Source organism: Phocoena sinus, chromosome 11 (genome assembly GCF_008692025.1).
Source record: "Phocoena sinus isolate mPhoSin1 chromosome 11, mPhoSin1.pri, whole genome shotgun sequence".
Taxonomy (NCBI): Eukaryota; Metazoa; Chordata; class Mammalia; order Artiodactyla; family Phocoenidae; genus Phocoena; species Phocoena sinus.
In genome coordinates this window covers 63,631,974-63,659,129 of record NC_045773.1, presented here as the reverse complement: position 1 = coordinate 63,659,129, position 27,156 = coordinate 63,631,974, and the positions used below count along the sequence as shown (strand labels likewise).

Genomic DNA, 27,156 nt, shown 5'->3' with positions numbered 1-27,156 from the left:
CTTTTGATGGCATCTAGAGATGAATGGGTCTCCATCACAGCCCAGGACCTGCCCTGGTGGGAAGTCAAACAGGAGACACCTTCCCCCCAATAAGCCAGGATGAGGGTAAACTAGAAGTGGACCAACCTGCCAGAATGACAGCCTGGTTCTGTTTGCCTGGGTTACCCAGGGTAACCCAAGACTTGACTTTGGGTAGCTCAGTACCAACAATGTATCCAGGCTCCTGGAAGAAGCAAAACAAATTCTCTATGGAGGAAATTACCTTCATCCTTGCCCTCAAATTATCCCTACAAATGGTTTTTCAAATAGAATGACCAGCATATAGTCAAAGATAACTTGGGGCACAAGGAAATTAGGCTCCAGCCCACTGCCCTAGAAGCCCAATTTCTGTGGCTGCTAGACTTCAAATCTGATACCTGGTGGCAAGGGTGGCACAGGGTACGTGGCCATCAGCAGCTGTGTGTCCAGCACCCAGGGACTGTGTGAGGGGGTGACAGTGTGGGTGCATGTGTATGCCTCCAGAGTGCCGGAAAGTTCTTTTCCTGACAGAGCTGGTCAGGTTTTCTGATAATCTTCTAATTTTTCCAAAAATATGCTTGAAGAGGGCCACTTTTTCTAATTTGCTTAAAGGTGTCCTATGGCCTAGGGGCAGCCCCATGTAAAGACTTTAGATATTGAAACTATCTGATACAGACTATAAAATAACGAGGTATATGATCTTAAAGAAATAGGTTGAATATATCTGCAGGAAACAGGAAACTAGAAAAAGTAATATGGCAGGTTTGAAAAAGAACCAAATTGAACTTCTAGAAATGATAAATGCAGTAAGTGATGAGAAACTCATGTCAGTGAGATAACCACTCTACCAATCAGTGAGAGAAAAGTTAGAAGGAGGGAAGTACTCAACACTGGGCAGGATTCAGGGAGCTGGGAATCTTGGGCAATGCTTGCGGGTATGTATAGAGTACTACCTTCTAGAGAGGCACCTATAGTGCTTTTGTGCAGTGGCATGTGTACCCCCTGTCACCTAACAGTCCTGACCTTAGGGTCAGAGCTCAGAGAAACCCTTGCACAGGCCCGTGCAGAGACAATTATGAGGGCCGCCATCCCAGCCTTGCACGGGCTGCAAGCAGCTGGGATGACGGCCCTCATGCAGCTGGTAGTGGCTTTATTAAGGCAGATGTGGAAAGAAGGTTTTCATTTGGGATAATTCATTCTGTAGCCTGTGGAAATTGAAAAAGGAAGAAGGTTTATCTTTAAGAGGCTCTAACTCAATAGGAAGCCAAGGTGATTTTTTTAGTTGAGACGATTACAAAATTCAGTTTTAAAATATTTTATTTGTATTGCTGTCATAGTATTAAAATCATCTAGGGCTTCCCTGGTGGCACAGTGGTTGAGAGTCCGCCTGCCGATGCAGGGGACACGGGTTCGTGCCCCGGTCCGGGAAGATCCCACATGCCGCGGAGCGGCTGGGTCCGTGAGCCATGGCCGCTGAGCCTGCGCGTCCGGAGCCTGTGCTCTGCAGCGGGAGAGGCCACAGCGGTGAGAGGCCCGCGTACCACACACAAAAAAAGGCCCCTCCGAGAGAATGCTGAACATTAGGTTGTGTTAAGCAAACAAATAAATTAATTTAAAAAAATCATCTAATTTGTTTTGTTAAAGTCAGTACACATTTGTCATAGAAGAAATAATCCAGATTATATGGCATGGCTGTTTTAGAAAAATAAAATAGTTTTATAATGTCAGTATTTTTTTGTAATGGTGGTTGGTCTTCTCACAGAGTCTGGTAAAAATAAACAGCCAAAATGCAAATCTGACCAATTAGTTGGAGAGAGTTAATCTCCCAGTGACTTCAGTTATTTGCATCATCTATTTTTGCTAAGTACATTAACAAAATCATCTTTCCATTTTCTGTGGATACATTTGCAAAGTTGATTAACTTCATTTAGTTAATTATTTAACAGCATTAAACTTTTTAAAGTCCGTATAATAAAATGTAACCTACAGCCAAATCTGGGATATGAAGATTATATATTAAATTTATATCAAATGACAAGTACCAACTTTTGGTGGACTGTTGATTAAATCAAGAGACCCAGACCTGTACCTTAAATAAACTCATACCATATATTTTAAATAGTGAATTGAGTCTACCTTATCAAAATCAGATTCCCTAACTCCAAATGCTGGGTGCAATTTATGTTGACAATATTTAAAACAGTTGGTAATTCCTGAACATCCCTGGCTCTTCCCTGGAAGATGACCCTCAGAAGAGCTTGACAGGCAGGAGGGGTGGGCCCAGAACCTAATGTTCCTAGTGGGCCCATCCCATCAGCCTGTCTGGGCCTGGGTAGCAAACACTGAAACTTATTGCTACCAATTGGCTTTAATGCTTCCCAGTTTATTGATGTAAAATTGTCTATGTTGAGGCTACATCTGCAAATTCCTTATTAAGGAATTAAATTTACACTTGTTTGCTTTGTTGGATTTGGAATGCTCAGCTCAGATACATTTTTATTCGATTCTGGGAGCTCTAGGGGTTTCTCATAAGTAAGCTAATTGCCTTTTTTGTACATAAACAAAATCCCAAATTGGAAAAATGAAAACTAAAATTTCTCTACTTAAAATGCAATTCTTTCGTAGTTTTATGCATTCTTTTTCCCTTTTCATTAATTATTTAACACATTTTTATGATCCATGGGGGTAACTGGCCTGAATTAAAATTGAAACTGGGAAAAAATACATATGAAGTCCAAATGATAATTCTTTTTTTCTAATAATAGTTTTGAGGGATAATGGAGTGAATTTGAAAGAGCATGAACTTTACAATCATCCAGACTTGGGTTTTAACTAGGGTTCCCCAATTAGCTATAAATTAATGACCTTGTTGCAGTTTCTGCTCCATAAAATAGGACTATCACCTTCCTTGCAGTTGTTATGAAGGTTAAAGATAATATGAGTAAAGTGCTTGGCACATGGAAGAGAGTTTTTGATATTATTTCCTTGTGTGATTCTTGCCAGGGTTTGATGGCTTAAGCATGTCACTCTGGTGGGTTTTTTGTTTTGTTTGTTTATTTTTACACGGCATGACCTGGTGGATCATTCTGGCCCTTTTATGTATTCTTTTCAATGTGATTTTATTCTCACCTGGTCTTGAGACACACCATCATATGAGTTAATTTATCTGATCTTCACAATAGCCTATGAAGGTCTGTCTCAAGGTCATCAACATGAGCTCACAATCCAAAATCAGAAAACCTACAAGGAAATAATCCACAATGAATGAGAGTTTGCCTACATAACAAACAGCAGAATTAGACACTCAAGCACTTCAGACAATGGAATTACAAGATTCAAGCTATAAGTATGATTAAAAATGATTAGTCATAAAACACAGAATCATGCTTCCCTGGTGGCACAGTGGTTAAGAATCCACCTGCCAATGCAGGGGACACGGGTTCGAGCCCTGGTCCGGGAAGATCCCACATGCCGTGGAGCAACTAAGCCTGCGAGCTACAACTACTGAGCCCACACACCACAGGTACTGAAGCCCATGCACCTGGAGCCTGTGCTCCGCAACAAGCCACCGCAATGAGAAGCCCACGCACCGCAACAAAGAGTAGCCCCTGCTCACCACAACTAAAGAAAGCCCGCATGCAGCAATGAAGACCCAGTGCAGCCAAAAATAAAATAAATTTAAATTAAAAAAAACAGAAACAAAGAATCAAAAGCATGAAATAAACAGAATGCTATAAAAAAGATCAGCCAGGTATCAATGATTACAAATGACGAATATAAACTCAATGGATCGGTTAAACAGAAGATTAGAAGTAGCTGAAGTTAGAATTGGGCATTGAAAGATAAATCTGACAAAAGTATCTAAAATGTAGACCAGAAAGATAATGAGACGAAAAATGTGTAAAAGAGAGGAAGAGGCATGGTGGATAGAATGAAATGTTCTAACAAATGCCTGAAAAAATTTTGAGCAGGAGAGAATAGAGAGAATGAGGGGGAGTGGAGAAAAAGGCTCATTTATTTACAGATTCATTCAACAACTATTTATAAGCACCTAATGTATGTCAGGCACTATTTTAGGCTCTTAAAACAGATAATGACATGATGAGAACAGATCATGGTTGATCATCATCCAGAACTGATTTTGGACAAGAATTCTCAGTGTCAGGAAATGAGTCCCAAGAGACACTAAATCCTCACCCAGATACATCAGAAAGAAACTGAAGAACTCAAAGACTGGGGGAATATTTGAAAAGAAAGCAGAAAGAAAACATATGTTTTCCACAAAGCAGTGAAGCCCAGACAAATAGCAAACTTCTCAACAGCAACTAGAGAAACCAAAAGACAGTGCACTACTATCTTCATAGGTCTTGGAGGAAATATCTGGCAACTTAGACCATTAGACTAAGCTAAACCATCATTCGAGAATGAAGGTGACTTGAACAAACCCCCAGTATACAGTCTACTCCTGTTCAGGTTTACCTAAATTCTTACTGGTTTTTTAGACAGTTGGAGAAATATGAATACAGACTTAGTATTAGATGGTGTAAGGAATTATTGTGTTATTAGTGATAGCGATATTGTGCTTACGTAAGAAATGTCCTTATTTTCATAAGATGAATGAATACTCAAGAATTTAGGGGCAAAATGTCATGATGTGTGTAATAACTTTTAAAAAACCACAATGAGATATTATTTCACATAATGATATTGGCAAAAGTAAAAAAAAAAAAAAATCTGAAAATACCAAGCATTGGGAAAAAGAAATATCTACCTGCTGCTGGTGGAGGTGTAAATGGGCAAACTGGAGAGTAATTTGGTATCAAGTAATTTGGAAAAGCTGAAGATGAAATTGCCTCCCACCCAGCAGTGCTACTCTTTAGATTTATATCCTAGAAAAATTCTCCTACCCGTGCAGAGGCATATTCTATGTGGTCCCAACTCATGCTAGTTAGAAGGGTTTTTATTTATTTATTTATTTAGGCTCTGCTGGGTCTTAGTTGCAGCACTTGGGATCTTCATTGTGGCATGTTTTTTCAGTTGCAGCATGCGGATTCTTAGTTGCAGCATGCGGACTTCTTAGTTTGGTATGCATGTGGGATCTAGTTCCCCGACCAGGGATAGAACCCGAGCCCCCTGCATTGGGAGTGTAGAGTCTTACCCACTGGACCACCAGGGAAGTCCCTAGTTAGAAGTTAAATGTATATGTCCACCATCTTCAGCATGCGTTTTTCCAACACTCTTCCCACTCTCTTTTTCATTGTATCCTCACTGGAATCTATCAACAGAAGTTCTGTCTAGAAAAAATCTGAAGCAAACTATTAACAAAGGACACAATCTTAGCATATAACTTTGTACAAGAATACTTATATAACAAGTGGATCAGTAAGATATTACTGTCTTCTGGTATAAATATTGCATCACCTGTGATGTGATCTAGCCAATAAAGTTTGATTTAAATCTAACCAAGCCTTTGGATCTAACTTGCAGTTTAAAGGAAATCTAGAGGAAAGAGAAGCATGCTAAACACCACTACATGGAAGCAATCAGACCAGAACAGAAGGTGGGCTATTCCACAGGACAACCAGCCTTGTCTATTCAGCTAATCAGTGTCATGAAAAAAACGACTGTTCAAAATTAGAAGGGGCTTAAGGGACACAATAAAGAAACTAATGCAGGGACTTCCCTGGTGGCGCAGTGGTTAAGAATCTGCCTGCCAATGCAGGGGACACGGGTTTGACCCCTGGTCCGGGAAGATCCCACATGCCGCGAAGCAACTAAGCCCGTGCGCTCCAACTACTGAGCCTGCACTCTAGAGCCCGAGAGCCACAACTACTAAGCCCACGTGCCACAACTACTGAAGCCCATGTGCCTAGAGTCCATGTTCAGCAACAAAGAGAAGCCACTGCAATGAGAAGCCCGCACACCACAACAAAGAGTAGCCCCCGCTCACCGCCACTAGAGAAAGCTCGCACGCAGCAACGAAGACCCAACGCAGCCAGAAATAAATAAATTTATTAAAAATAAATAAATAAACAAATAATAAAGAGACACAGTGGGATTTCCCTGGTGGTCCAGTGGCTAAGACTCCATGCCCCAATGCAGGGGGCCTGGGTTCAATCCCTGGTCAGGGAACTACATCCCACATGCTGCAACTAAGAGTTCGCACGCCAAAACTAAAGACCCCACATGCCGCAAATAAAGATCCCGTATGCAACAAAGATCTATGCAACAAAGATCTATTCAACAAAGATCCCGCACGTGGCAACGAACACCCCGCATGCCGCAACTAAGACCTGGCACAGCCAAATAAATAAATAAATAAACATTAAAAAAAGAGAGAGAGACACACACACACACAGAAACGTTGAAAATAAATTGATGGAAAAAGACATACCAGGCAAAAATTAACCAAAAGAAAAAGCATTATTAGAAATGAAGGGGAGGGGCTTCCCTGGTGGCGCAGTGGTTGGGAGTCCGCCTGCCAATGCGGGAGACACGGGTTCGATCCCTGGTCCGGGAGGATCCCACATGCCGCTGAGCGGCTGAGCCCGTGCGCCACGGCTACTGAGCCCACGTGCCACAACTACTGAGGCCCACGCGCCTAGAGCCCGTGCTCTGCAGTGGGAGGCGCCACCGCGATGAGAGGCCCGTGCACATTGCAACGAGGGGTGGCCCCCGCTCGCTGCAGCTGGAGGGAGCCCGCGTGCAGCGGCGAAGACCCAGCGCAGCCAATAAATAAATAAATTAATTAATTAATTTAAAAAAAAAAGAAATGAAGGGGAATCTCTACATAATCACAGATGATAAAATTCATAAGGAGGAATTAATAATTCTTAATTTGTATGCACAAAATCATATAGTCTATAGATATAAAAAGCAAAAACTGACAGAATTATAAGGAGACGTTTATAATTTCTAACGACAATGGGAGATTTTTAACATATCTCTCAGAAATTTCTAGATCAAGCAAAGTAAGAAATATATTAGCACACCATAGATTAGCAAACTTGCATACAATTAGAGAATTTACATTCCTATCAAGTACACATGGGACATTTACAAAAACGGCAAAAATTCACTATGTATTAGGACACAAAATAAGTCTTAACAAATTGCAAGGTTATTATCATATAAGACCATATGCTTAGACCACAAAGCAACTAAGCTAGAAACCTATTTTTTTAAAGATATTTTTAAAGCTCCATATTTTTATAAATTTGAAATACAGACACACAATTTCTAGATGAGTCACAGGTCCAGTAAAAGATACTACAGTAAAGAGATTATATATGGACAGTAGCTGCAGTCAGAATAACCACCAGATTAAGTTTATGATCGTCCACAATGATTTTTCTAAGATCCACCTGACTTTTGTAGAGGCCAAACTGTGAATTAAGTGGGAAGGGTTAAGAATCACGACCCCTGCTTCTTTCAGGTCTTTAAATGGGAGCATCAATCTTTGCATTTCCCCCAGGGATGCAGTATTGCTTCTGGTTCACTATCTTGGCAAGGGGTGGAAGTTCCAGAGACTTCCACTTAGCCCTCCCTACCACAGTTGACCCCATAATGATCCCATAGGGCAGAGGCAATGTGGGGATTCATCCAGCTGCCAAATATATCTAATCCAATTACACTTCCAGTAACCAGGGAAATAACCACAGGTCTGGATATTTCTTTTTCCCCAGTGTACAGTCATCTAGTAAATGGCTATAGGTCCCTTCGGGAAATGCTTGGAGGAAGATTAAGGTGTTTATTTGTGGCAGCAGTGCAAGGTCCTTCCTCAAGGGAACCTGGCCTTTTCAAAAGGCTCTGGGTCTGTGAACTGACTTAAGCCTCGGACTGGGCAAGAGGGCATCATTCTCCACTATGGTGACTCAAGTTAAGTTTTTGGGCTACCAGACCTAGAGTTTTTCCTGTTATATAGATCAAGCAATATTCTAGTAGGCTGATTATCTATTTTGTTCCTAGGGACACCATGATCAATTAGGTATCACTAAAGATCTTTGCAGACCAGAATGTTCTAATTACTGAAATACCTGTGATGCCCTTTATGGGTGATGGTTTAGTGCTTACACTTGGCCTCTGCTACAATGGAATATCATCATCTTCATTGAAATCAGGCATCTCCTACATGCACAACTGGCCTACAATGGACAGCAACCACAGAACTTTTCAAGGGTGTAGGTGATCCCCCCACTAATACAGGCATACCTCGGAAATATCGCAGGTTTGGTTCCAGACCATCTCAAAAAAGCGGATACTGCAATAGAGCAAGTTACACAAACTTTTTGTTTTTCCAGTGCATATAAAAGTTACGTTTACAGGGACTTCCCTGGTGGTCCAGTTTGACTTCACACTCCCAGTGCAGAGGGCATGGTTTTTTTGTTGTTGTTGTTGTTTTTGAGGCAAGGAATACGACTTTATTCAGAAGGCCAGCAGACCAAGAAGATGGCAGACTACAGTCTCAAAATAACCATCTTCGAGGGCACGGGTTTGATCCCTGGTTGGGGAACTAAGGGGCTGCCGCAGGGTGTGGCCAAAAAAAAAAAAAAAAAAAAAAGGAAAAAAAAGTTATGTTTACACTATACTATAGTCTTTTTTTTTGAACTATATAGTTGATGTTCACTATTACATGTCTTGGGCATACAACATAGTGATTCACAATTTCTTTTAAAAATATTTTATTTATTTATTTACTTATTTGGCTGCTGCCGGGTCTTAGTTGTGGCAGGTGGGATCTTTGTTGCGGGATCCAGGATCTTTTTGTTTTTAGTTGTGGAATGCGGGATCTAGTTCCCTGACCAGGGATGGAACCCGGGCCCCCTGCATTGGGAGCATGGAGTCTTAACCGCTGGACCACCAGGGAAGTCCCTGATTCCCAATTTTTAAAGGTTATATTCCGTTTACAGTTATTATAAAATAATGGCTATATTCCTTGTGTTGTACTACGTACCTTTGTAGCTTATTTATTTTATAAATAGTACTTTGTACCTCTTAATCCCTTACCCCTATCTTGACCCTACCCCCTTCCCTCTCCCCACTGGTAACCACTAGTTTTTTCTCTGTATTTGTGAGTCTGTTTCTATTTTTTGTTATAATCACTAGTTTATTTCTCAGATTCCACATTTAAGTGATATCCTAGAGTATTTGTCTTTACCATGTTGTAAACAGAAGTGCTGTCATCCAGGCTTTGTTGTTCCATTTATAGAGCACAGGCAGAGTAGATTTAGCATAATTCTGAAGGGCCCTAGGGCTTTTGGAAGGGCAAATGAGCACGGGCTTCAACTTAAAGTCACCAGCTGCGTCAGCCCCTAACAAGAGAGTCAGCCTGTCCTTTGAAGCCAGACATTGACTTCTGCTCTCTAGCTATGAAAGTCCTAGATGGCATCTTCTTCCAATGTAAGGCTTTTTCATCTGCATTGAAAATGTGTTGTTTGGCATAGCCACTTTTATGAATCAGCTAGATCTTGTGGCTAACTTCCTGCAGCTTCTACATCAGCACTTCCTGCTTCACCTTGCACTTTTGTGTCACGGAGATGGCTTCTTTTCTTAAACTGCATGAACCAACTTCTGCTAGCTTCAAACTTTCTTCTGCAGCTTCCTCATCTCCCTCAGCCTTCACAGAATTGAAGAGAGTTAGGGCCTTGCTGTGGATTAGGCTTTGGTTTAAGGGAATGTTATAGCTGGTTTGATCTACTGAGACCACAGAAACTTTATCCACATCAGCAATAAGGTGCATCATGTCCGAAATCATTGGACTTCTAATTCTGCACCAATATGCGATACCCCTGAATCTGTGTATAGTTTAACTCTTACCTTGTGGTATACCTGTGTCTCATGGGAGCATCCAGGGTACTTGCTACTTCCTGCTCCCTGGTCTAAGATGTTTTCAATATAGTGGATCAGTATAATACTCTGGAGACTATCCAGGTAATCAAGGTCATGTTAGCCTATATTGTGACAGAGAGCAAGAGAGGGTGCAAGGGAGTAGCCCTGGGAAAGACCATGACTGTACACTGGTGTCTATTCCGTGTGAATGTGAACTGTTTCTGAACTTCCTTCCTGATAGAGATAGAAAAGAATACAAGTACCAGATCAAAAGCCATATACCAAGAGCCAGAGGCTATGTTGGATTATCAAATAGTCCACCACCATCCACCATAAACAATCTGGTTTTTACAGGAGCCACAGTAGTGAAAAAAGAAAAAAAGGAAATATAACAACTGCATTAAGTATCTGAGGATGATATTAATATCTGCCATTCCATGTAGGATGCAAAACTACTTCTAATTGATCTTGGCTTGGTGGAGGTAGGAGAGACTGTTTTGGGGGCTTTTACTTGTCTTTTCCTACCATTATGGCTCTTACTCCATAGATCAGGGAACTATTAGGAGGGTTCTATCAGAGTCTAAATAGATCTATTCTTACTATGCTTTTGGGAATTAGGGATATTACCAGAGGATTGTTCCACAGACCCATATGACCTACTGTGAAAAAAACTTGGGTCAGAACTCCATTTATCACCCACCTTCCCTATACCATTTAATAGGAGGGCCATGATGTCGCTTTTTGTATCCTGATACCAGTGTCATTCCGGATTCTAAAACCCACATCTCACAAAAGATCTTGTGGTTCCTCTTTTTTCCTGTGTACAGTTCCCTTAGTAAAGTACAACAGGTCCCTTTAGGATTAGAGGAACTTCTACCGTGCTGTCACAGAGTCCTTCGTCAAGATAATTCAGTCTTCTCTGGGTCTGAGAACTGGCTCTGGTCTAGCAATTGAGTGAGGGATATGATTCTTCTTTTCAGTAGCAAACATCAGCCTTTGGCTCATTCACTTTTTTTTTTTTTGCGGTGCGCGTGCTTCTCACTGTTGTGGCCTCTCCCGTTGCGGAGCACAAGCTCCGGACGCGCAGGCTCAGCGGCCATGGCTCACGGGCCCAGCCGCTCTGCGGCATGTGGGATCTTCCTGGACCGGGGCACGAACCTGTGTCCCCTGCATCGGCAGGCGGACTCAAGCACTGCGCCACCAGGGAAGCCCTGGCTCATTCACTCTTGGTCTTTTTTTCTTTTTTGATTATATAGGTTGAGTTAATATCCTACCTGGCTTTCTATCTACCTTGCACTGGGAATACCTTGGCCTACTAGCCATTGCCACAGATCTCCGTCTCTTCCCTCTAGTTGCCATTCTTGCTTTGCTGCCTATTATGGTAATTATGTCTGCCTTGCCCCTGACAAGTAAGTCAGTGCCTCTACTCTTTCAAAATCCTATCATCTCCATTGACACTATGGACTCCAGTTCCATATCAGCCTCCTCTATGATGAATCCTAGCTTTCACAGAACAGCTACTACTGATGTTCTCAATAATGTCAGTGCTCATCTCTAGCGGATTTCTTATTGTTTTATTGAGGGGAGTGTCCTCTGGCCTCCCAGGGAACACAGTCAACTGACAAGTTTTTGATTTAAAGGTAAATTTATTCTAGCATGTCTACATTTTTTTTTAAAGACAATTCCTTCTATTTCTTTTTTTTTTTTAATATTTATTTATTTATTTGGCTGCATTGGGCCTTAGTTGTGGCACACGGAATCTTCATTGCGGCATGCAGGATCTTTAGTTGCGGCATGAGGTACCTTCATTGTGGCATGTGGGATCTTTAGTTGCGGCATGCAGGATCTTTTAGTTGCAGCATGCAGGCTTTTAGTTGCCGCATGTGGGATCTAGTTCCCTGACCAGGGATTGAACCCAGGCCCCCTGCATTGGAAGTGCAGAGTCTTAACCAAGGAAGTCCCTAGCATGTCTACATTTTAACTTTTCCAAGGCAGTTCCAGCACCTCCACCTCTCTCACTATGGGGTATTGTTTTCCCAAGCTTTAAGGAGCTTTCTCAGTGATGTACTAGGATCAGTTCCAGGTGTCTTTGCTAGGATATTAAATCCTATATCACAAAAGAGTGTCCTTATATTATTATGTCTTCCTTATCTGGTCTTATATTCCAGTCCCTTGTTCCAGCACCCTCAAGATCCCCATCCCCTGGTACATTCTCCCAGTTACTACTGGTACATATTAACTGGATTCTGCAACTCTTTTGGTGAATAATTTATTTTCTCCCAAAGTAGAGTCAGTATTTCCCCAGTTGAGCCACAATAAAAGATCCAAATTATTAGCCTAGAAGTCACGGAGGAATTTGGGGGCAAATCTTGAAGAGGGCAGGTATCACTTACAAGGCATCTGCCACAGATGTAGGAAGTGCAGGCTAAAAAAGAGTTGTAAATGGCCTGGTTAAGCACTGAAGGAGTTTTCCCAACCCAGAGCCAATCTGGAAAGACCTAGAGAGTAATTTTCCTTTCCTTTTCTTTCTTTTGTTTTTCCCCCCATAATATTCAAGATATCCAGTTTTCAACAAAAAATTATGAAGCATGCAAAGAAACAAGAAAGTACGGCCCATTCATGGAGGAAAAAAGAATATCAATAAAGAGATATAAATGATACAACAAACCAAACAGAAATTCTGGAGTCGAAAAGTACAATAACTGAAATGAAAAATTCACCAGAAGGTTTCAATAGGTGATTTGAGCAGAGGAAAGATGAGTGAGCTTGAAAATAGGCCAACTGAAAGTATCCAGTCTGAAGAGCAGGAAAAAAAAAAAAAGGATGAAGAAAAATGAACAGAGCCTAAGAGATCTGTGAGACACCATCAGACATACCAACATATGCATAATGTGAGTCCCAAGAAGGAGAGGAGAGCGAGAAAGGGGCAGGAAAAATATTTGAAGAATTAATGGCTAACCCCCACCCCCAAACCGATTTGATAAAAGACATGAATATATACATCCAAGAAGCTCAATGAACTTCCTGTAGGAAAAACTCAAAGGGATCCACATTGAGACATATAATCAAACTGCTGAAAGCCAAAAATAAAGAGAATCTTGAAAGCAGCAAGAGAGAAGTGAATCATAATGTGCAAGAGATTACCAGTAAGTATTAACAACCTATTTTTAATCAGAAACCATGGAGGCCAAAAGGCAGTGGGATGACATAACTAAAGTGCTGGGGTGAAAAAAAAATGGGGGTTCCCTGGTGGTCCAGTGGTTAGGACTCAGTGTTTCAGTGCTGTGGGCCTGGGTTCAATCCCTGGTGGGGGAGCGGTGTGGCCAAATAAATAAATAAAGTGCTGGGGTGGGGGTGGAGGAGACCTGTCAACCAAGAATTCTATATCCAGCAAAACTATCCTTCAAGAATATAGAAGAAATTAAGACATTCCCAGATAAACAAAAGCTGACGGAGTTAATTGCTAGGAGACCTGCTCTATAAGAAGCGCTAAGGGAGCCCTTCAGGCTGAAATGAAAGGACATTAGACAATCTACATGCAAAATGATGATTGTGGAGCCTTACCCCACATAATACAGAAAAATTAACTCAAAATGGATCAAAGACCTAAAAGTGAAAGCTAAAACTATAAAACCCTTAGAAGCATGTATATTGGGAGTGATAAAGTATATTAAGAGGTGAAAGCATAAAAGGATATATGGCCATTCATACCTTTCCATTTTCTATGAATATCCTATTTCCTGTGTGTGAGAAAATAAAGACAAATTATTAAAAATGTTGATTTGGAAAACTTTACCATGTTCCTTCCAAGAAACACATTCAATTGGAAGGAATAATGCTGGAAGGAACTAAGTTGGAGGAAGAAGAGTGTTATGGACTGAATTGTGCCCTCCTCTATTCATATGTTGAAACTCTAATGCTCAATGTGACTGTATTTGGAGATAAAGCCTTTAAAGAAGCAATTAAGGCTAAATGAGGTCCTAAGGGTGGAGCCCCAATTCAGTATGAGGGGTGTCTTTGCAAGAATAGAGACACCAGGAGTGCATGTGCACAGAGAAAGGTCATGTGAGGACCCAGTGAGAAGGCAGCAGTCTGCAAGCTAAGGAGAGAGGCCTCAGGAGAAACCAAACCTGCGGGCATCTTTTTTTTTTTTTTAAATAAATGTATTTATTTTGTTTATTTATTATTTTTGGCTGCATTGGGTCTTTGTTGCTGTGCGGGCTTTCTCTAGTTGTGGCGAGCGGGGGCTACTCTTCGTTGTGGTACGCGGGCTTCTCACTGTGGTGGCTTCTCTTGTTGCAGAGCATGGGCTCTAGGCATGCAGGCTTCAGTAGTTGAGGCACGGGGGCTCAGTAGTTGTGGCTCGTGGGCTCTAGAGCACAGGCTCAGTAGTTGTGGCGCACGGGCTTAGTTGCTCTGCAGCATGTGGGATCTTCCTGGACCAGGACTCGAGCCCGTGTCCCCTGCGTCGGCAGGCGGATTCTTAACCACTGTGCCACCAGGGAAGCCCCCTGCTGGCATCTTAATCTTGAACTTAGTCTCCAGAACTGTGAGAAAATAAATATCTCTTGTTTAAGCCAACAGCCTGTGGTATTTTGTCATGGCAGCCCTAGAAGACTAATACAAAGAGCCACTAATACTTGACAATAAATCTTTAAAGGAAAGTTTATATCATGTAGACAGAATGGCTGCTATTGATTACAAGAGATCATGATCATGACAAGCGTAGAAAAATCACATTCAAAAATGCAATCTCCAGCACAGTCTAGGGTTATCAGAAGCTGCATAACACAAGCAAAGGGAATGTTAACACCTGTACACTTTGAGTTTCTGGTCATGCTTTGTCAATACTTTCAGAAGCTGATTCACAATCATCCACTTCTGATGACTCCATTGCCAAGGAAAGCAGACTATCCACCAGCTTCTTGGATCTGACATGGATGAACCTCAGACATTTACTGTTTCACTCATTTCTTCTGAAGCTTGTTCTTCGTCACCTTCTTCCACTCCTAGACACCAACAGTGACTACAGCCTCCATACCTCCTTTCTCATCTCCAAACCTCACTCAGGAAGCACTGCAATCTTCAGTAATCATGTTTAAAAACTTGCTTTGTTTATTTTATTATTGCTAAGTGTTATCTGCCTTCATTATGTGTCTTTAACATATTATTTCACTGTTCATTTACATTACAGTACACGTTTGTTACAGTTAAAAGGAAAATACGATTTGTACCCTATAGGGTTACTGCACAAATAAAGTCATTAGTGAGTTAATTAAGTGTTAAACAATTAGATAGTTGGTGTTTTAAAGGCTTTATCTTAAGCAGAAAAACCTCATTGATTGTTTTATATATATGTGTGTGTATATATATTTTAGAGTGTTTCGAGTACTGAAAGAAATTGCTTGGGGTTTTTAGACGTGCTGGGAATATATATTTTTTTCTAGTTAAAATAATGATGCACAGACTCCCACTACCTAAAAATTCACTGTCCAACATGTTTTTAAGAATGGATTAAATCCTCTGAGGGACGCCTGAATTGAATATGAGGTACTAGAAAGAATAAAGTCATATCATTATTATATTGTTGTGAATATTACATTTCATTAGAGGACACATATAATCAACCACTAGTGATGCTAAAATTGATGACTCAATTTACAGTTAACACTTTCCCTCTTCAGATTGGAAAGTAATCTGTGTGGTGTTACTTTGGCTCTATATGAATGTTTACAACAATCAATCACCTATTGGTTTTTTTTTTTTAATTTTATTTATTTTTGGCTCTGTTGGGTCTTCGTTGCTGCACGTGGGCTTTCTCTAGTTGTAGCGAGCAGGGGCTAGCCTTTATTGTGATGTGTGGGCTTCTCCTTGCGGAAGCTTCTCTTGTGGAGCACCGGCTCTAGGCCGCCAGCTTCAGTAGTTGTGGCTCGCGGGCTTAGTTGCTCCATGGCATGTGGGATCTTCCCGGACCAGGGATCGAACCCATGTTCCCTGCATTGGCAGGCGGATTCTTATCCACTGCGCCACCAGGGAAGTCCCTCAACTATTGGTTTTAACACCAGTTGATAATCCTTGCTTGAATCAATAATTTCATTGGAGTTTGTGAAACTATGTTTTTCTAATTATTTTGTTTTTTTTACATTGTTTACAAGAATTCTGTGAAGGCTTCTTCATTAACTAGGACTATTTGGTTATCCTAAAATAAATTTTTACCGGAAGAGCAAAATAACGCTTAATATTTTCCCTTTAATTACCAATTTTCAAAGTAAATGTTTTAAAAGTTACCCCAAATGATAACTTTTGGTAACAAAAGTAACCATTGAGACTTTCTTGATTTACTCTCATTTTGAGTATCATCATAGAATAATGAATTTCACTGAATCAGTGTTAAACTCAATCATTATTCTTTTAGTTGCTAAGATTGTAACAACTTTGTTCAGTGGGGACACTTTCATATGGGCTCCTGTGTCCTTTTGACATGACATTATCTTCTAAAGCTTTCTTGCTTCTTAACATGAAAAGGTATCCCAGGTGCACTTTGAAAAATGTCTGCTTCTAGACATGGAATCAGCAATTTCTCCAAGAAGCCGTGCTTAGTTAGTGGAATTACATAATTCCACTACATACATAAAGGAGTCTTAAAGCACACATAGTCTTGTTTGTGTCCTTAGCTCAACTTCTTTTCCCATTTTTATTGGTTTCTTGTTTATCCCAGTAGTGCTTCTTTCTGCAAATATACTTTTCTTATTTCCTCCCTACTCTTACTGTCTCTCATACAAAACGAAGCATGTTATATATATCGTTCTGCACTTTTGCTTTTTTCACTCAACAATATATGCTGGAGGACTTCCCTGGGTGGCACAGCGGTTAAGAATCTGCCTGCCAATGCAGGGGACACGGGTTCGATCCCTGGTCCTGGAAGATCCCACATGCTGCGGAGCAACTAAGCCCGTGAGTCTCAACTACTAAGCCTGTGATCTAGAGGCCGCGAGCCACACTACTGAAGCTCGCGCACCTAGAGCCCTTGCTCCGCAACGAGAAGCCACTGCAATGAGAAGCCCGCACACCACAACGAAGAGTAGCCTCCGCTCGCCGCAACTAGAGAAAGCCCGCATGCAGCAACGAAGACCCAACGCAGCCAAAAATAAATAAATTTTAAAAATATATATGCTGGAGATCTTTCTAAATCAATACAGAGAGCAACTGATTATTTTGTTTTCAAGATTCAAGTAGAAAGTTTTATTAACTTGGACCAGAACACAAACCAGAATGTTTAATATAAAATTTCTGATTAGATGTTCTTACTGTATATAACTATTTCCAAATTTATTTCTCAATCTTTTAAAAAAGTGACTATATATAAATACTCAAATTATAATTAATACAATTCTCTAGAGCTCATATGTGTATTTGGCATTTTTATTCAGTCCACAACTATGCATAAATATATCTATCCATAAATAACCAATGCCATGAAAACACAAGGGCTCCCCCTCTTTTTAAACTTAACTCACAATACCATTATTATGACAACTAAAATTTTTAACACTATAACAATAACTCCTGATATCATCAGATGTCCAGTCAGTTGTCTCATAAAGGTCAAAAAAGTTAAAAAAAAATCTTTTTAAAACTTTATCCAAGTAAGGTCCACGCATTATGATTGGTTAATGTCCTTTAAAATCTTTTAAACTACAGATTACCTTCCATTGCCTTCTTCCCCTTGCAGTTTTTTTTTTTTGAAGAAAACTGGTTATTTATTCCCCAGAATACCTTACAGTCTCAGTTTTGCTGATTGCATCACTGTGGTATGTTTTAACATGTTTCCCTGCCTTCTGCATCTTCTGTGAATTGGTAGTTATATCTTGAGGCTTGATCACATTCAAGTTCAGTATTTTTGGCCAGACTAATTCATAGGTGGTGGTGGTGTTTTCCATAAGAAGCACATAAAGTCTGTTTGTTTCTTTTTTGTGCTATTAGCAGCCACTGAAGCTCAACGCCTAGATCCATTAGCTCATTAGTGGTTCATTTATTTTTTTATTGTGGCAAATATACATAACAAAGTTTACAATTTAAAGCATGTTTTAAACCATTTTTAAGTGTACAGTTCAGTGGCACTAGTAATTCATGTTGTTGTGCAACCATCACCACCATCCATCTGCAGAACTCTTTTCATCTTTCCACACCAAAACTCTGTACCTATTAAACAATAACTCCCCATTTCCTGCTCTCCCCAGCCCCTAGGCAACCACCATTATACTTTCTGTCTCTATGAACTTGACTGCTCTAAGTCCCTCATATAAGCGGAATCATACAGTATTTTTCCTTTTGTACCTGGATTATTTCACTTAGCATGTCTTCAAGGCTCACCTATGTTGGAGCATGTGTCAGAATTTCCTTCCTTTTTAAGGTTGAGTAACACTCCATTGTATATAAATACCACATTTTGTTCGTCCATACATTGGCCAGTGGACATGCTACAGACATGGTACCGTTTCTTACAAGCCAAAAAATTACAAAGCAAAACAGAGCTTATATGGAAACATACATCGCAGCAAAATCATTAAAGTTGTTTTAATTGCATGTAGAGTCAAGAACAAGAAGCAAGAGCTCCATTCCCACACAAATTTGCAACAGATACATATTCTGAGCTCAAACTACAGTTCCAGCAATGTTTTTCAGACCTCAGTGCAAGTGCAAAGGAAATTTCTATATTTCATCTAACTGTGCAATTGTGGCACTTCCACCTAACCTTCAATTGGATGTGCTTGATCTACAATGTAATGATGTGATAAGAGGCAAGTATGAAGAAAATATAAATTACAGAATTCTATAAATGCCTTTCAAGTGATGAATGTGCTCAGTTAAAATCATACGCTCTTGGGATTGATATCAGTATTTGGCAGTACTATCTGTGTGAAGACATTTTCAAAGATGAAATACATAACATTTTATTATAGATCAGCACTAACAGATGAACATTTGCAATTGATTTTAATGATAGGAAACACTAAGTCTGAACCCCATTTAAGCAACAGACCTGTACTACAAAAATTTGTGCTCAATTATTATAATTTAAATTTTGTCAATAAATTCAAAGGAATCATGGAAATTTGTTTTCCTTAATTTCTATGTACCTACATAATATCCCTGATTTTGCTTCTTAACACGCAAAGCCTAATATTTACTATCTTATCCTTTACAGAATAAGTTTGCCAACCCCTGGTCTAGAAGAACCCTGGTCAATACATGTGTCTGCCCTTGATCCACTCCCAAGTTCTATTCCTGTCTCCCACTCATTAACTGGCCTCCAATTCAACTGCTCAAGCCAAAACTCTAGAAGTCATCCCTGATTTTTTATTTTCCCACAATCTCTATATTAATCTGTTAAAACGTTCTGTCAGTCCTACCTCAAAATATAATAACAGTTTTAATCCATCTCCTTCTCTGCATGTCTGCTGCATTTACTCACCTCTTATCTGCACTAATGAAACAGTCTAATTTGTTTCCCTGCTCCCACTCTTGGCACCTCCCCTTTTTTTTCTTCCAAGAATCTTGCCCTTTAATGATCCAATACTCGCTCTATAGCTATAGGAATCTCTTTAAAATGTGAAAAGATCGTTACTCCCCTACTTTAAACTCTTTATCGTCTTCTCATTGCAGTTAGAATAAAATCTGCATTCCTCATCATGATGTGCAAGGCTCTATATAGCCCAGCCCACCTCTTCAATCACATCTGCAATGAACTGAATGTTTATGTCCCTCAAAATTATGTTAAAATCCTAATCCCCAATGCGATGTTACTAGGAGGTGGGGCTTTGGGGTGATTAGGTCAGGAAGGTGAAGACCTCATGAATGGGATTAGTGCCCTTATAAAAGAGACTCCAGAGAGCTCCCTTTCTCTTTGCACTATGTGAGGATACAGCAACATGACTGTCCATGAGGCAGGCAGCAGGTCTTCATGACACTGAATCTTCTGGTGCTTGATCTTGGACTTCCCAGCCTCCAGAACTGTGAGAAATAAACTTCCATTGTTTATAAGCCACCCGGTTTGTGGTATTCTGTTACAGATGCCAGTATGGACTAAGACAACATCTCATTCCTCTCCAGGTCCACTGGTCTCATCAAATATACCTCCCTTTCTCTTCCTTGGCCTTTACATCTGCTGAACACTTTACTAGAACCACTTTCCTTGCCCTGTTTTTGCATGTCTGTCTTTCTTTTCCTTTGGAATACTAGATAAATGTGTACAGTATGCCTTCCTTTTCTGTTACTCTCCACCTTATTGCCTGTTTTATTTCCTTTCCCTTTTGATATATCTATGAAATACCTACATAACTGGTTTAAACATCTGTCTCTTAAAGTGACAATCCAGGGCCCAATCCCTGTGATACCTTCTGCTTTTTTCATCAGTGCCTGGTACACAGCAGACACTTATTGCTGAAGGAAGGCAGGAAAGAGGGAAGAAATCTAAGTGGGTCTGGGGGTCAGGAAAACTGGAGATAAAAAACTAAGGGTCATCAGTATTTAAATGCTTTAACTCAGGGGACTTCCCTGGTGGTGCAGTGGTTAAGAATCCACCTGCCAATGCACGGGACACGGGTTTAAGCCCTGGTCCGGGAAGATCCCACATGCCGCGGAGCAACTAAGCCTATGTGCCACAACTACTGAGCCTGCGCTCTAGAGCCCACGAGCCACAATTACTGAGCCTGCATGCCACAACTACTGCAGCCCGCGTGCCTGGAGCCTGTGCTCCGCAACAAAGAGAAGCCACCGCAATGAGAAGCCTGCGCACCGCAACGAAGAGTAGCCCCTGCTCGCCGCAACTAGAGAAAGCCTGTGCACAGCAACGAAGCCCCAACACAGCCGTAAGTAAGTAAATAAATAAATAAATGCATGCTTTAACTCAGGAGAGTGGATAAAAATCACCCAGGAGTGTATCAAGTTAGAAGATGGGGGAAAGGGCTCTGAAAAACTCTAGCATTTATGAGAAAGGTGATAATTAAAACAATAACATCTAATCCTTACTGAGAGCTGTATGCTTCATTTCCCTTTTAGTTGAAAATATTTTCCCTTTATGTATGTGACCCTTCCCTGAGAGAACCGATCCCTGTAAAGGTGTGGGGAATTACTGTTCTCACTTATAATAACAGTTGACATTTATTGAGTTTACTGAGTGCAAGGCACTGTTCTAAGCATTTTACATGTATTAATTCTCACAACCCTATGATCATAATAAATGCTAATGAGAAACTACAGAGACAGAGAGTGAAGATATAGGACAGAAAGGGTAATTAAAAGAGCAAAGGCTCTGTGAAGGGGGCTAGCCTTGGACAGTAGAAGGGACATCTCTTCCACTATAAGGAGGAAAGGACAAAAGCAGAGAGGTGCACGTTTGTTTAAACCAAAATCTTTCATCGTGGAACTCAATTTCCCTATAATCCTAATAACTTGGAAAGAAAACCCAAACTTCTAACATGGTGTCTTAATTAGCTTTACAGAAGTAGTAAAGTGCTATGGGGATTAAGGAGAGGGAGGAAGCAATTCTGCCCTAAGCTTGGATACCTATTAAGTGCCAGGTATACCTGAGGCTTTACGGATCCCAAGATGGGCAACATATGAAGATTGTATGGGTGGGCCTCTGTTCTTGTGGGCTGGCCAGCACCCATTCCCCACTCTTCTGTCCCAGAACTTCAATTTCCCTTGAGGATTCCAGGATTTGTCACCTCAATGGAACATATGATCAAGGTGCTCTGGTCAGAGGATGGCCCTGAGGCCCAGAGTTCTCTCCTGGAAATTTTATCTTGAGATGAGTGACAGAAGAAATAAGATTAACTGGGTCATCATCCCAAAACATATGACTGGAAAAATTCCCCAGTTCCTGTTCCCTCAACCCCTGGAGCTGACCCAGGTCTTGTCCTTCCAAAGGCTGGTCTTTTAGCCCTTCCTTCCATTCCAGGAGCCACCCCACATCCTTCAGATTCCTGTGTTGATAAGGTTAGTCAGAGCCAGTTTCCACCGCTTGAAACCCAAGGATCCTGGCCAACAGATATAGTCAGCTACAGAACATGTGCCAAAAGAATGACAGGTGGATGGGATGGTAGTAGATCCAAGGTTGGCAGCCTCCATCCCTGACCTCTTATCCAATGTGCTCACAGTCCTTACAGTGGGGATGGTATCATGGCAAGGCTCTTTAGAAAGGCTGACAGATCCCAGCTACAACTCACCTTCTCAGCCATAAAGTCATATTTTTTAGCCCCTTTAGGTTCCATACTTATTAACTTTTGAGGAACGTGCTTTGGCAAAGGCTGTCACTCCTGGCTCTATAGTTGTGACTTCAACTCATGTTCACCATTTCCACATCAATTCAGCCACCCATACCCACTGCCACACTCTGGCAATGGAGTTCTTTGTGAAACCTCTGGTGACCCATCATAGGTCTTTACTCAGCTTCCTTTGTGCCACTACAGTAGCTTGTACTGTCTCCTATCATGGACTTACCATACCACATTGTCATCATGTCTAGCTTCGGTAGTAGCTATGAACTCCCTGAGGGTAGAGTATAAGTCAGGGTCTAGTACAGTGCTTGGCAACAAATGTAGAACAAACCAAACAATAAACATAATACATGAAGTCAGGGAATATTATAGGTAAAAATGTGAACAACCCCTTAAAAAAAAGAAGACAGAGAACCAGTTAGGAGGTACATACCACACCACCAAAAAAAAATTAATAAAAAAATAAACAAAACAGTTCGGACTCTGAAAAATAAGGCAACTTACCAGAAGTTATTCAGGGGCAGGTCAGGGCTGAGAATCTGGCCCACTGACATCCAGGACAGTGTTCTCTGCAGCAGTGTGAGATTATCCGATTCTTCCCCCATGAACATAACCCAGCCGCATAAGGAATATGTCCAAGTCTTTGCAACTCTGTTCTCACATCGTCTCTCCCATATAAATGACTCAATTCAGTCCACTGTCAGCTTAGCTTTCACAGCAAAGTTTATTTGAAGAAATTAAGAAACTTATGACAATCTCCCCATTCCAACATCTATCCTTCTATGTGTCGACCAAGGGGCTGTCAAGTGTGGGTAGGGATGGAAAGGGAGGGGGTGTGGTCCCACTGTGCAGTTATTTCTCTAGTTTTCAGCATGTGCCGTCTCAGCCCTGAGTCCCTCTGACCATAGCCACTTCTTCAGAGCGGTGATTCTACCCTGAGAGTATTTTAGGTCAGTGGCCATCTCCTGAGTTCACTGGTCACATTCCAGTCAGTGTGATCAATATGGACTATCAGTGGTGGTCAAAGGTAGACAAGAGGGACTTCCCGGGCAGTCCAGTGGTTAAGACTCCGCGCTTCCACTGCAGGAGGCGTAGGTTAGACCCCTGGTCCGGGAACTAAGATTCTCTATTAAAGAGGGGTCTAAGTGACACATGGAATGCGCAATCTGTTAAAGTGCTCAACTACAACATACAACAAAAAAGGTGTTGCAAAATTACCTACTAGTGAGAAAGCAATTTATAATCTGAAGGGTTTCTGGAAAATTTTAACAAAAGTATAAAAGAAGACCTCTACTCACATAATTTCAGCAATGATGAGGGAGAGTGAAGCTTAGAGCTTAGTCTGCGGATTACCAGAACTCTGAATCAAACATATCTCTAGATGGAGACCAGCTCCCTTAACTACTCACAGAGACTGAATGAAATATTTATCATAATTTTTCTTGCTAACTCCTCTCTCATCAAATAAACTTCTAATCTGAATTCCAGTTTCCTGTATGAAAAGAATATCTATTATGGGCAACTGATCGATTTACATATGGCCTGTGAACCACTTTCCTGTAGGGTAGTTAGCCAAAACCTGGAGTGAGATGAGAAATCAGTTTCCAAATCGGTCAGGTTGAAGCCCACACCCAAAAACAAGAGGTCCATAACATAGCTATCCTCTTGGCATAATTAACAAGATACAGGATTGCGGTGCCATGGTAGTGAGGGGTAAGTATCCAACAGCAGCAGTGGCTCCCTTGTCCTGGAAATTCGTGTATGGCCTCAGTAGTCACTTGTAAGTCCAGTGAGCAGTGGCCCAGCCCTGGCCCTTGCACAGGTCCCGGTGGCGAAGGAAACAGGCATGGACTCGGAACCGGCGGCCACAGTGAGGACAGGCATGCAGGGCTCCAGCGTGGGTCTTCATATGCTCTGTTAGATGGTGCTTCAGCTTGAAGCGCTTGTTACAGATGCCACAGCCAAAGGGCCGAAGGCTGAAGGTCAGCATGATGTGCCGGTCACGCTTTGGCTTCACTGCAAACCGCTTCCCACACAAACAACCAAAGCGTTTTCCATCTGCAGGGGGTGCCCCGCCTAGCTTCACAGGTCCATGTACAGCTTGCCCTACTCCCCCAGGTCCCCCACCTGCTGACAGGATTTCATTCCCATGAAGATCCACTGGTTTCCAGGATGGACCACCTCCTCCAGATGTTTGCCCTGCTCCTGAGGGCAGCAAGAACCCTAGCTCTCCATTCTCTTCAGTGTTCCCTCCTGGAAACACTTTGGTCTCCTCCTTTGTTCCTCCAGACTGGGTTCCACCTCCTGATATCTCCTCCTTGGGCTCAAAGGGTTCCTGCTTAATGTAGAAGATTTTGGGAGGCAGTACAGTATGAGGGGCAGGAGGCTCAGGTGGAGCACTCTCGCCCTCTGGAAGCCTGCAAGGAGTAGTGGATGTGGGCAGGGCGTGGGATGCAGGAGAGCGAGGAAAACCCCCTGACCCTCTCTGAGGCTGAGGAGTCTGAGAGGGTACTGTTGATCCCTGATCCTCCTCATCTTCTTCTTCCTCCTCCTCCTCTTCAACTTGAAGCTGTAACATATCTCCCAGTTCACTCCCCTCCCCTCCAACGGGGCTCTGGGTAGAAGCAGAAGACTGCGCCACAGTCTGGAAAGGGGAAGAGCGGATGCACCAGTCTCCTGGAGAGGATGTGGTGGAAAGAAGTGTGTGGAAAGGGGTCGCTCCACGAGTTGAAATCCCACCACCTGAGTTTTCTAGTTCTCTAAGGATCTCCGAGCACTGATCTACCACTTGCCACATCTGGAGACCACTGGCCACAAGGAGGTGGGCAGGGAGAGCATCCAGTGGCAGACGGAGGTGCCCGGAATAAATGAGCTGGAGCAGCCCCTCGAAGGCGTCGGCTTCGATGACGCTGGGCAAGGTGAGACGTGGTGCATCCCCCAGAAGTAGTTTGTCGTGGAAGTAAGGAGAGGCGGCAGCCAACACCGCTTTGTGGGCCCTAAGTTCGCGGCCCTGCACCAGGAGGGACACGTCACAGAACTTTCCCTCCAGCCTGTGGCGGTTCAGGGCCTCCAGGAGTAACGAGCTATGCTGAGGGAACTCGATCTGGATCGTCCGTGGGGCTGGGTTGCAGGCCGGGGAGGGGGCTACGGGAGGCAAAGGCGTCGAGGTATCCATGGCCTCCTGGGGAAGAGAGAAACCCCAGAGGGGTCGAGTACAGGAGGTGAGGGGTGAGGTAGAGCCCGCGCGGGAAGAGGGCTATGAAGGAAAGGGACGGGGTCACAGAAGCTCTGGATAAGGGGAACCGTGTCTCCTCAAACGCCCGCCTCCCCTGCCCCCCAACGTGTGAAAACTTTTCAGTCGGCGGCTGTTCAGGCAGATGAGTCCCACGCACTCCCCCGCCGAGAAAACGAAAACATACCACAACAAAACACCAACCGAGGCTTGAACTTCCAGGGCCTGTGGAGACTAGGAGGTCCTTCAGCCGCGAGCCGGACCTCGCCGGCCGGGTCGGCTTCTCCCCGCCGCTCCGCTCCCACTCACGTGCCCGCAGAGTCCGGCTCCAGGGGAGGCGCGGCCACCCGGAGACCGCCAGCGCCTGCCGCCCGGCTCTTCCCGCCGCCACGCCCCCGAGAGTACACACGCGGCCCGGCGTCCAAAGCGCCTCTGCAGCAACCGTACCGCCCCGGCCGGAAGCCGCCGCCTCCCCGCCGGACGCGGACGCCGGGGCGCTGGGCGGTGCCAGGGAGGCAGCCAATCGGGGGACGCCGACCTACAAGCCTCATGTTGATTGGTTGCGCGGGTGAGAAGGCGGTGCCGGCGAGAAGCCGCTGGCCCCAGCCGGGCCGCAGAAGGGGTGGGCGTGCGCTCCGGTGATTAAACTTAGCCCCCGCCTCTAGTAGGTGCTGAGAGGGCGAGATTAAGCGGGCACTTACTGTATGGGCTACGTATTGACCGCATCACCTTGTATCCCTCGGGCTTCGCCACCAGCGAGGTAGGTGTTTCCATCCCGTTTCCTCGGGGGAAACTGAGGCTGGCAAGTGGTGGCCCTGGGGCTGGACCGCACATCGCTGAGGCACCATGTTCTTTCCTCCATTCCGCACGGGAGCGTTTAAACTAATTTTTATTTTTCCTCTAGCAATTAAATAAACTTCATTTCTAGGTAATTTTTTTTTCAGATATTTAAAATACAACTTTATTCTGATTCTAAACGAAAAGGAATGGGAATGACAGTGACAAGATTCCACCACTGAATATTGTGATGTGACTGTAGCACTCTTATACTTGAAACTCAAGGAGGAAACAACTGTGTTCCAAAACACAAATATGCAGGTCCCCAAAAAAATGTTTTTTTTTTTTTAACTGCCACATTCACTCCGAAGCCCATTCATCTCCTTCAGCATCCCAAAGATTAAGCACATGTTCTGCTTAGCTATATAATAAAGTGGCAAACACCCTGCACCACCGACATCACAGGACAGTTGCCTATAAAACTAGACTTCTGACTCTGGGCTCCAGCTTCACTTTCTCACGGGTCATCATGTTCATCCGGGAGGGCAGTTGTCTGAGCAACCTCTAGGTCGTGCTCATACTGCACTGCCAACGCTGGATTCCATGACCACCTCTGGTGGGGCGAGAGCAGGCATGGCGACGAACTCCAAGTTAGGGTCTCCGATCAGTTTTCTAGCAAGCCAGAGGAAGGGCTTTTCAAAGTTGTAGTTACTTTTGGCAGAAATGTCATAGTACTGAAGATTCTTCTTTCGGCTGAAGACTTTGCCTTAACCTTTCTGTCCTTAATAACCACTTTGTTGCCACACAACACGGTGGGGATGTTCTCACACACTCGTACCAGATCTGTATGCCAGTTACGCACGTTCTTGTAACTCTCGATATTACATCAAACATTATAATGGCACAGAGCTTGGATATAATAGCCATTTCTCAGTCCACCAAGTTTCTCCTGACCAGCTGTATCCCATACATTGAACTTAATAGGTCCTCTGTTGGTATGGAATACAAGGGGATGGACCT

General features: G+C 42.7%; 1 protein-coding gene and 1 pseudogene across 3 annotated transcripts in view; both read right to left on the bottom strand.

Annotated features, from left to right (window-relative positions):
• ZBTB9 (zinc finger and BTB domain containing 9) overlaps positions 1 to 25,817 on the bottom strand; it is a 31,606-nt gene extending 5,789 nt beyond the window's left edge. Inside the window, exons 1-3 of one of the 3 annotated variants that reach the window (XR_004352212.1) lie at positions 25,547 to 25,817; positions 22,632 to 25,308; positions 17,723 to 19,860 (exon numbers count right to left, since the gene is read on the bottom strand). Coding sequence is in view for 1 of the 3 variants with exons in the window: in XM_032648771.1 (XP_032504662.1) it covers positions 23,902 to 25,302 (1,401 nt within the window). In the remaining 2 variants the exon portion in view is untranslated. Of the gene's footprint in view, positions 1 to 17,722; positions 19,861 to 22,622; positions 25,309 to 25,546 lie in introns of those variants that run through there. The other 2 variants (XR_004352213.1, XM_032648771.1) reach the window with 2 other exon arrangements.
• Positions 25,818 to 26,653: 836 nt separating this feature from the next.
• LOC116762150 lies at positions 26,654 to 27,030 on the bottom strand (annotated as a pseudogene).
• Positions 27,031 to 27,156: the final 126 nt, after the last annotated feature.